The 11641-nt window shown below is 41.9% G+C and overlaps 1 protein-coding gene across 2 annotated transcripts in view; it reads right to left on the bottom strand.

Moving 5' to 3' along the window:
* Positions 1 to 11641, bottom strand: part of LOC129830072 (kelch domain-containing protein 8B-like) — a 151800-nt gene that overhangs the window by 11165 nt on the left and 128994 nt on the right. For both annotated transcript variants that reach the window (XR_008755489.1, XM_055892272.1), the window contains exon 5: positions 9215 to 9316. Coding sequence is in view for 1 of the 2 variants with exons in the window: in XM_055892272.1 (XP_055748247.1) it covers positions 9215 to 9316 (102 nt within the window). In the remaining variant the exon portion in view is untranslated. The remainder of the gene's footprint in view (positions 1 to 9214; positions 9317 to 11641) is intronic.

Below are 11641 nucleotides of genomic sequence, written 5' to 3'. Positions count from 1 at the left end.
GCCTTAAAATGTCATCTAAAATGGGATTACATTAGAATTTCCCCCTACAGATCTATACAGCCTTCTCCACTATCAGTGAAAGAAAAAGTACATAACATTTTCTAAATGAATAAAGAATTAAAAACAAAGATGTCTTGATTGCATATGTCTTCACACCCCAGAGTTAATATTTGGTGGAAGCACCTTTGGCAGCAATTACAGCTGTAAATACTTTTGACTCTTAGGGCAACATATCTCCATTGTTTTTGTCAAAATTGCTCACGCTCAGTAAATTTGGTTGGGAAGTATTGATGGACATCAATATTCAAACATTGTCTCTTATTTTTCAAGCAGATTTTTGTCAGGACTGACACCTCAGGACCACTCCATTCTGGTGTGTCTTTGACATGAACATTTGTGTAATTGTCCCACTGAAAATAAACCTCTACACCGGGTTAGGTATTCAGAAAACCCAGGCAGGTTTTGCTGGGCTTGGCTCCTTTCATATCCCCAGTCACCCCAGTACAGAGCATTTCACTATGTGATGTATTGTATTTGATCAAAATCTAAAGTTTTTATTTTAAGCCAAAAAGTGCATTTATTTGCTATGTTGTCTTGCAATATTTTGCATGGGCCATGTTGTAAACATAATGGACAATTTTAAATAGATTTAATGCAGGCTTTCTTCTTTTCACTTTTTCCTACAGGCCAGTAATGTGGAGTGAATGCAATGTTGTGAAACTCTGTATTTTCAAGTATTGTGGTGGCAGCATCATGTTATGGGTATGCTTGTCACTGAAATGGACAGGGAGTTTGTCAGGGTCAAAATAAATACGAAAGGAGCAAAGCCCAGCTTAAAAGTTAGAGGAAAATATCAGTCTTCTAAATACTTAACCCTGGTATAGTTTTATTTTTCAGCGGGACAATTACATACATGTTAATGCCAAAGACACACCAGAATGTCTTTCCAAGAGGTGAGTGTTCCTGAGAAGTCCAATCTCAGTCCTTAATTTAAATCTGCCTGAATATCAGGGACACGGTTTGAACATTGCTGTCCATGAATGATTCCTAACCAAAAGTATCTATGCATAGTCACTTTACCCCTACCTACATGTACAAATTACCTCGACTAATCTGTACCTCCGCACATTGACTTGGCACCGGTACCCCCTGTATATAGCCTCGTTATTGTTATTTTATTGTGTTACTTTTTACTTTAGTTTATTTGGTTAATCATTTCTTTACTCTTTCTTGAACTGCATTGTTTGTTAAGGGCTTGTAAGTAATCATTTCACGGTAATGTCTACACCTGTTGTATTCGGCGCATGTGACAAATAGTTTGATTTGAATTTACTTAGCTTGAGCAATTTTGACAAAATCAATGGCCAGTTTATTTACCCTGTTCAGGAAAATGGTTCGCTCCTACAGACAGTGAGTCACGTGGCCGTGGCTTGCTATATAAAGCAAGCAGACAGGAATCGAGGCATTCAGTTACTGTTCGATTGAACATTAGAATGGGCAAAACAAGTGATCTAAGTGACTTTGAGATGCGTATGACCGTGCCAGGCGTGCCGATTCCAGTATCTCAGAAACGTCCGACCTCCTTCCTGGGATTTTCACGCATTACAGTGTCTAGGGTTTACAGAGAATGGTGCGACATGCAGTCCTGTGGACAAAAACTGCTTGTTGATGAGAAGTCTAAGGAGAATGGCAAGAATCGTGCAAGCTATCAGGCAGGCCACAAACAGACAAATTATGGTGCAGTACAACAGTGGTGTGCAGAACGGCATCCCGGAATGCACAACTCATCGGTCCTTGTCACGGATGGGCTATTGCAGCAGACGATCACTACTAAAAACAGCTAAAAACAAGAAAAAGCCATCCAGTGGGCTGGATGATTGAAGAGTGGAAAAACATTGCCTGATCAGACGAATCCCGATTCCTATTGCATCATGCTGATGGCAGAGTCAGGATTTGGCCCCACCCTGTCTGGTGTCAATGTTTTTCTGGCACACATTAGATCCCTTGATACCAATTGAGTAATGTTTCCATGCCCCGGAGAATTCAGGCTGTTCTGGAGACAAAGGGGGGTCCGACCCAGTAGTAGATGCCTGTACCTAATAAACTGGTGAATTAATGGATGTTGTCCTTATTTATAAGGATTTACAGCTATAAATGCTGCCAAAGGTGCTTCTACCAAGTATTAAGGCTTCATTAGGTGGGAGTTGCTCTTTTGTATTTATTCTTATTTTTGCAATGTCTCTACGCACACTCACAAGGCCCTACACACTACGCACACTGATACTCCAACACATACAAACACTCAGTCCATCATTTGCTCTCACACGCATGCAGTAATATGCACATACATTTATACTGACTAAACACACACACCCACTCACATACAATCATCATATATGCTGCTGCTACTCCGTTTATCATATATCCTGATGCCTAGTCACCTTACCCCTATACATATCTACCTCTATCACTCCAGTATCCCTGTACATGGTAAATATGGTACTGGAACTGACCCTCTATACAGATAGTATGCTTAATTACTTCATATACTATTCAACACAACAATGGGCCTCAGGACCTCAGAATGATCTGTTACTGATCCAACGTTACAGCTGGTTTAGTAACCGCATCAACAAAATGTTCTGTAACTTTTTAAAAACAACTGCCATTTTGACCACTACCCCCTACAAGTCAGACAAAAACTTAGAGCATATGAAATCCTCCTCTAATTTTCAAATCTGAAAACAGAACAGGAATAGCTTCTACCAATCAAGAGGTAGAGCTGTTTTAGTAACCCATCAACTGCTTTCATTAACCTTTTCACCATGTGTGTTCCGCCTCATTAATTCACATAGAAGTAGACCATTTCACTGTTGAGGACAACTTGAGGCTTGATTGAACCAGACAAGCACCTCTCCAGTGTTTCCCCAGATCAAGTATGCAGACATTTGCGCGGTCTAGCACGAACTCCGGCACATTTTCTGGCTGGCGCTCGCATTGCCTTCATTGTTGTTTTCCTTACAAAGAATAACTTTGGACATGTGTGCGTTCCAATCAGTCCCTTATGTTCTGTAAACCGTGTGGTTGTTTCTACTGTAGCATATCATATGTATGTATGGAGCATTGTGTATTCACTGTTTTATTCACGTTTTCAAGTTCTGGTGACAAATCATGCATTCTAATTCTTGCAAAGATTGTAATGATGTGTGTAAAATACTTTTTTTAAAGGTTGTACTGATTATGATGAGCTAATGCTCAGTCATGTGCTAGCTATGTGTGGCACCATGTTGCTGACAATATACAATGCATTATGGGTGTCATGTAAACAACTGTCAACTGTCAGACCAAAGATGTTATAACTTAATTAAGTGAATGACGTTTCACTCATCTTTCGAGTAAACATCCGAAAGTGAATGTAGTGAATGATCATAGACGACACACCCCTTTCAACATGCATACCGCAAACAGACCAAACGTATCTTTGGTTGACGCGAATAAACAAAAATAGTGGCGTGCACAAATTACCCATTGTCTGCTTAACTCAATTATTTTGATAAATGGTGAGCTCACCCGTGATGTGATGAATTGTAAATAGTAATTTATATTAGCTAATTCATATTGTGGTTTCTGTCAGCCAAGAGTTAGCTAAATATGACTGCTTGTGTTACGTCAGTCTTTCCTCAGTTAGCGCTAGGACAAATGTAGCCTACATTTTCCGGTTTGGATGATTGTGTTATGTTGTCTCTACTTCTATGAATGCCTGAACACTGCATCCCAAAATACACTGGTCACATTCAGGACATAACTTTGTAAGGACTGTGTTTGTGCAAAATGTTTCTGTGAAAATAACAGTGGCCAGCTCAAACGCTGACAGTTGCGTCAATTGAAACTGGACATTCTAAATAAGTGTTCTAATCACACCGGTTTGAGCGTACGCTGCAGGGGCCACTGTAGAATAATCACACCCGTTTGTTGGTATATGTCAAAGGGTTAAAGATGCAGTAAGTCTTGTCAGAAGCTAGCAGATTCATTACTTTCCAACAACAGCAAATTCCAATAAAACTACATCATGTTTTGAAGTTCACTTTCCTTGCTTTGTTTAACAACACTGTCGTGACTTGACTTTAACATTCATCTGAAGACTGTTATTTATCTAATAGACTGTTTAATTGTCACCCAATTATATTAATAATGTAACGATTAACTAATTAGGATCTGGGGCACCACGAGAGCGGTTCTTTAAAGAGTTACCATCTCCCGAATTAAACTCTAAGGGTGGGTTGCACCAAGATGAATTAACTCTTAAACTGGGTTAAATCAAGGTTTATCTATTAATCTTGTTGGACCCAATTTTAAACCTAGTTTTAAATTAATCCTAGTTAAATTAAATCCTTCCTCTCATCTAAAATTAGTTTTCACTTTAAACCTAGATTCATTTTAAGCCTATTGCTCAATGGTCAACGCAACTGGATGTTTCCAGATGGTGCATGGGGACCTTTTTGGACTCCACAAGTCAACCGTCTGCAGGATTGTAGTCAGAGTGTCCAGTGCTATTATCCAGTGCTAATGCCAGTCTGAAGAATCAGTACATAAGGTTCAAGCCTACAGAGGAAACAGCAACTGGATTTTACAGGAGAGCTAGATTCCCAGGTGTACTAGGGGCAATAGACTATGCACACATTCCTAATCCCAACCCTGGAATGGAGAACTATTCCGTAATCGGAAAGGTTACTGCTCCATCAACGTGCAGGCTGTCTGTTATGACAAAGGTCAGCTCACCAACATCGTAGCTAGATGGCCAGGATCCACCCATGACAGCAGAATCTTTGACAATAGCCGTCTGTGTGCAATGCTGCAAAGGGAGGTCTAGTAGGTGACAAATATATGCCTGGATATGCCTGTCGTGGGTACCTTATGACTCCCCTTTTAAACCCGCAGACACAGAAGAGAGAGCATACAACACCTCTCATATCCTGGCAAGAGGTCTAATAGAGAGAGTTTTTGGAGTGTGAAAAAAATGATTCCCCTACCAAAAGGAGGGGCTCTGCACGAAGATGGACACTACACTGACAATCATTATCGCAGTGCCGCTTCTGTGTAACTTTGGCAGTAGACAAGGAGACAAGCTACCTGAGGAGGCTAAGAAGGACCAACCTGAGGAGAATGTAGAAAATGGCAAGGTGCAACATGCTACCAATGCAAATGGGAATACTGTGAGGAGAACCATCCGGGCGTTCTGTACTAACAATAGCAATCAAGCACCCAAGTTAACTTGCTAGCTACTTCCAAGCACAAATGAGAGAACAGCTCACTGAACATTACTCGCCCTAGCAAAGCTGGTTAGGCTGTTTTCTTTTCCAGAGCGTTGGTTTCTGCAACTGTGCTGTCAGATTGTCCGTTTGTAAATTCAGAGCGTTTCGCTCTCAGAGCGCACACTGGCCGGTGAGTAGGGTTGATCCGAACGTTCTGACCTCACAACGCTAGCTAGGTACACAATAAACCATAATCCCTACTCATGACGTTACTACCCTGCATGAATCTGCTATCCAACCAGCTATCCAACCAGGTTCAATGTTAGCTAACATTAGGCTATAGCTAGCCAAGAAAATGGTTCTGAGATAAGTAATAAGATTAAACATGTAACGTTAGCTAGCGAGCCAGCCAGTTAACATTAGCTAGCTAGCTAACAGTACACTTTAACTTGAAAGGAAAAGACTTCATGTCAAAATTAGAAACGTGTAATATCGGAAAATGTAGCTTGCTAGACTATCTTACCCACATACATCATGGATGGATGCATCTCCTATCGGATGCCATGGTTGCCCTTAGTTTGAAGATGTACACAGCACACCAACATCAAAACCTCATCCCAACTGCAAAGTATGGTGGAGAGAGTATCATGGTTTGGGGCTGCTTTGATGCCTCAGGGCCTGGACAGCTCTCTATCATCGACAGAAAAATGAATTCCCAAGTTTATCAAGACATTTTGCAGGAGAATGTCAGGCTATCTGTACGCCAATTGAAGCTCAACAGAAGTTGGGTGATGCAACAGGACAACGACCCAAAACACAGAAGTAAATCAACAATAGATTGGCTTCAACAGAAGAAAATATGCCTTCTGGAGTGGCCCAGTCAGAGTCCTGACCTCAACCCGATTGAGATGCTGTGGCATGACCTCAACAGTGCAGTTCACACCAGAGACCCCAAGAATATTGCTGAACTGAAACAGTTTTATAAAGAGGAATGGTCCAAAATTCCTCCTGACCGTTGTGCAGGTCTGATCCGCAACTACAGAAAATGTTTGGTTGAGGTTATTGCTGCCAAAGGAGGGTCAACCAGTTATTGAATCCAAGGGTTTATGTACTTTATCCACCCTGCGCTGTGAATGTTTACATGGTGTGTTCAATAAAATCATGAAACGTATAATTGTTTGTGTGTTATTAGTTTAAGCAGACTGTGTTTGTCTATTGTTGTGGCCTAGATGAAGAAAAATGATGACCAATTTATGCAGAAATCCAGGTATTTACAAAGGGTTCACATACTTTTTCTTGCCACTGTAGCTACTTAAATGTGCATAAATTTGCATATAATACCAACCAACAATAATTGTAATTCTTGAACCATTCACAACTGTCACATGTTCAGTGTATCTTATCCTATCAGCCAACCAATCAATTAATATTTTCATCTACCTACTTTTTCAACTAGTTACATTAATAAGGGATCATAGCTTTCACCTGGTCAGTCTATGTCATGGAAAAAGCAGTTGTTCTCAATGTTTGTTATACTTACTGTATATCCTCCACAATCACACATCTTATTCTCCCTCCACCACACACAAAGTAATATCTCATATCTTTAGGAGGGTCAGTCAAAGTGAGTTCTCTCCTCAAGCCTCAGGATTTGTGCTCCTATCCGTGTCATCATACGCCACCAGCTGCTGCTAAGTTTTTCTGGTTTCCATGGAGACACTCAATGAGCTGCAGATGATATGGACTGGTCAGTGGGGGTTAGGCTACTGTTGTTATCATAATTTCTGGGGAGAACAAAGTGCCGAGCTGAATCGTCTTTTCATGGTAATCAGAGTACTGCTCAGACCTGCTCCTTTTTTTATCTTCACAGGAACACACTCCGCCATAACGCTGTGCGGGAAGAACCGCTCCTCCACTCCGCTCTTCTCGGCGCTCAAAGCTTCCTGTCACGCCTTGGATTTCCAGCCCAGCTTCCCAACGCTTCTTATCAACCCACAACCCAGCTCCCTCTCTAACACCTAACCTATATCTCCCCCTCTCTGCTACTAGAAGTTTGTCTTCCCGAGGGGACTGTTTTTACTAAATTGGATTTGACCACGTGTTCTGTGTCAAATGGACCAAGATCATTTTGAAAAAAAGTTTTAATTTAAGTCTTCTAGCAGACGCTCTTATCCAGTGACTTACAGGAGCAATTAGGGTTAAGTGCCTTGCTCAAGGGCAAATCGACATATTTTTCACCTAGTCGGTTCGGGGATTCAAACCATCAACCTTTCAGTTGCTGGCCCAACACTCTTAATCGCTAGGCTACCTACCACCCTAATTGGATTGGCCTCAGCAGTGTAGGTTAGTGTCATAATGGGGGTTCTAGCAGAAGTGGATTAGGCACACCACAGCTACTGCTGACCACTGGCCTGCAATAGATTTTAGGACAGAACTGAACAACGGCACAGAGAAATGTGAGGTCACCGACCTAAAAGCAGCTAAAGAGGGTTAAGCTTCGTGACTAAATATCACACCTGAAATAATCCAATCCCTGAAATGACCAAAAGACATTTAAATCATTAGACCTCTTAGGATTTGTTAGGATGTGTGTGTGTGTGTGTGTGTGTGTGTGTGTGTGTGTGTGTGTGTGTGTGTGTGTGTGTGTGTGTGTGTGTGTGTGTGTGTGTACACATGAGTGACATTCTATTGGGCTGTGCACATAACTGCATATCATCCACCTTCACACAGCCATCTCTTCAAAGTTAATTCAAATATTCTCTAATCATAATATTCATACATATATCAATGTGTCTTCTATATGTGATAAGTGAGGGGAGGTCGAGAGAGGGGAGGTCGAGAGAGAAATTAAAATATTTGAGAGAAAAAAGACAGTGGGAGAGAAAAAGTGAAGATACTCAGAAATGTTTGGGAGACAGATGAAGAGAGAATACAGAGATAGAGTGAGTTGGAGGAGGAGGATCCAGCTTTTCAATGGCAATCTGATGTCACCCTGAAAAGCAGCCCTTTGGCTTCCACACATCCAACACTATGAATAATAAACAGGTGCTTCATTCAGCCTCAAAAGACAGAGACAATTCTCCCAGCTGGCTGTTAAACTAAGAGCAGATCCCTCATTTACCAGCTTTGACAAAAGTCAGAGGAAGGGAAATATGCCATATAACATACGTGATTTAGAATCCAAAAATATCCTTCTTGGATTAAAATGATCATGCCCAGACTCTATTGACATTTCTGAGTGTAACATTTCCTAATTCGTTCTCTCCTCCCGTCTCTCTGTACCAGCCCCCCCCCCCTCCCCTTGGTCAAACTGTATTCTCTCTCTTTGCATCCTCTCTTCCCTGTGTCTGTCCTCTCTCTACATCCCTCTCTCCCTCCCTATCTCTTGCACAGAGACAGTGGGAGCAGTTCTTATGACTCGCTTCATTGTCTCCTTAAGCTGTGGCATGGAGACCCAAATGAACAAATAAATTAACCAAATTACACAGAATGTGTACAAAGACAGAGAATAGAATACATTCCCACAATGTCTCATTATGAGGTAAACACTGCTTTATATCCTACTGAGCCACGGCTATAAATGTAAACTGCTTACAATCATGCAGTGGAGGAAACCCTAACCCTCTGATTACTTATTCTAAACATGATTCATTGTTTTTTCACAGTATATTTATGATGCAATTCAATCAAGGGGAAAATTAGAAAGCAATGGGAACTTCATTTGCCTAAATTAACATGATTACTTCTCATGGTGTGACTGTCACACTGTGTTACTAAGATTAATGCGCAGGTGTTTTGTTTGTTCACATGAACTAGACCTTGAGGTTGTTTTAGTGTTAGGACCTGCCCTTGTTGTTGTTGTTAGTGCTGTAAGTGGTGTTGTTATTTGTCAGGGTCAAGTAGTTTATTGGTTCTGGGTTCTTTTGGAACCCAAGCATCTATTTGGGCAGTAAAGTGCTCACCTAGTCCACCAGCAACGATGACCCTTCCACCGAGACATCCGGCCACAAAGTCTGCTCTCTTAACCCTCATCCTGGAGGTTCGGGTTGGTTTGATCCAGATACCTGCAACACACAGGGGTCAGAGGGCAAAGGTCAGAGAGGAGACTGTAACATCAAACACTGTTTGACATAAATATTCCAAAATCCCTTTCCAAGCATCATTAACTACACGTATCCAACATAAATGTCTAATACAACACAGATGGTTGACCTATTTACAGTGAGGGGGAAAACATCACCCCTACTCTAAATCTGTATCTGTTGTATGTCTTTCTCTCCTCTCTAACCCTCTCTCCTTGCCCTCGACTCTGCCTGGATCTTACTCACCACCTCAGTGTTTCCATCATTCCCTGACACTGCCATACCCTCTCTTTCCATTTGCCCCAGAATCTTTCCTCACTCTGCCCCTGTCTAGCTCTCCCTCTTCCTTTCCTCTCTCTCTATCCTCGTTCTCTCCATTTCTCACTCTCTGCCCCATTTTATCTCCCCCCTCTCTGATCTCTCCCTCTCTTTCAGGTAGATAATGTAGATGAAGACGAACGATACTATAGATAGGGAGGCTGCCTTTGCTAAGCCTGGGGGAGCTCCATGAATCACTCAGCGCAAAGAGGCCATCCCAGGTGCACTCTGCTCTGGCTGCGTCTGGCGACATGTCTGCCCCACAGCAGATTACATTTTCTAAATTTGGGACAGCGTGCCCTCATTCCCTCTCCACCCTCCCCTTTTCTCCTCTCTCCTGCACTGCGGGCTAAAAGCCTGACTTCAAGTGCTCCATCTTCTCTCCGTGCCAGGTCTGTCCAGTCCGGGAGAGGACAGCACTGTTAAGGTAGATGAGACACCATTTACTTCAGTGGTTTAAGTCACAGCAGCAAAGTCTGTGACCTCAGGCAACCCCTGAACTTTCCCTGATAGCTCAGCAGCTCACAATAGGAGGCAAAGAGAAAACCCAACACCTCTCTATGTGACAAATCAAGCTCTCTGTATGTGAGAGACCAGAACACTCCAAGGTCCAGACAACTCAAATGACTGTTACCAGAGTGTATGCAGCCCAATCATAACTGTCATTAAAAAAAGCGATATAATTAAACAAAACACTGGATTTGGAATAATGGACAGAAAGAAAATGTGTCACTAATGTTATTATTTATTATATCCTAGAATGTACAGTTCAGATTCTTTCCCTATAAAGCCATTGCTCCAAAGCACACCCTGTGAGCTTAGAACAGACACTGTTGTTGCTAATTTGCGTTCTCCAAAACGAATTGAACACTCTTAATGAGCCTTCAGCACTTGGAGGAGTAGCCAAGAAAACAACTAGGAGGTCAATAAAGGATGATAATAAGGTAGGGAGCGAGAAGGGTAGGAATAAGTTTTTATTTTTATTTTTATTTTTATTTCACCTTTATTTAACCAGGTAGGCTAGTTGAGAACAAGTTCTCATTTGCAACTGCGACCTGGCCAAGATAAAGCATAGCAGTGTGAACAGACAACAACACAGAGTTACACATGGAGTAAACAATAAACAAGTCAATAACATGGTAGAAAAAAGAGAATCTATATACAATGTGTGCAAAAGGCATGAGGTAGGCAATAAATCGAGTAATTACAATTTAGCAGATTAACACTGGAGTGATAAATCATCAGATGATCATGTGCAAGAAGAGATACTGGTGTGCAAAAGAGCAGAAAAGTAAATAAATAAAAGCAGTATGGGGGGTGAGGTAGGTAAATTGGGTGGGTAGTTTACAGATGGACTATGTACAGCTGCAGCGATCGGTTAGCTGCTCGGATAGCAGATTTTTAAAGTTGTTGAGGGAGATAAAAGTCTCCAACTTCAGAGATTTTTGCAATTCGTTCCAGTCGCAGGCAGCAGAGAACGGGAAGGAAAGGCGTCCAAATGAGGTTTTGGCTTTAGGGATGATCAGTGAGATACACCTGCTGGAGCGCGTGCTACGGGTGGGTGTAGCCATCGTGACCAGTGAACTGAGATAAGGCGGCACTTTACCTAGCATAGCCTTGTAGATGACCTGGAGCCAGTGGGTCTGACGACGAACATGTAGCGAGGGCCAGCCGACTAGGGCATACAGGTCGCAGTGGTGGGTCGTATAAGGTGCTTTAGTAACAAAACGGATGGCACTGTGATAGACTGCATCCAGTTTGCTGAGTAGAGTATTGGAAGCTATTTTGTAGATGACATCGCCGAAGTCGAGGATCGGTAGGATAGTCAGTTTTACTAGGGTAAGTTTGGCGGCGTGAGTGAAGGAGGCTTTGTTGCGGAATAGAAAGCCGACTTTAGATTTGATTTTGGATTGGAGATGTTTGATATGAGTCTGGAAGGAGAGTTTGCAGTCTAGCCAGACACCTAGGTACTTATAGATGTCCACATAT

This window comes from Salvelinus fontinalis, chromosome 31, assembly GCF_029448725.1.
Source record: "Salvelinus fontinalis isolate EN_2023a chromosome 31, ASM2944872v1, whole genome shotgun sequence".
Classification (NCBI taxonomy): Eukaryota; Metazoa; Chordata; class Actinopteri; order Salmoniformes; family Salmonidae; genus Salvelinus; species Salvelinus fontinalis.
Note: the sequence above shows the minus strand (reverse complement) of the source record. Positions and strands in the feature narration are given on the sequence as shown.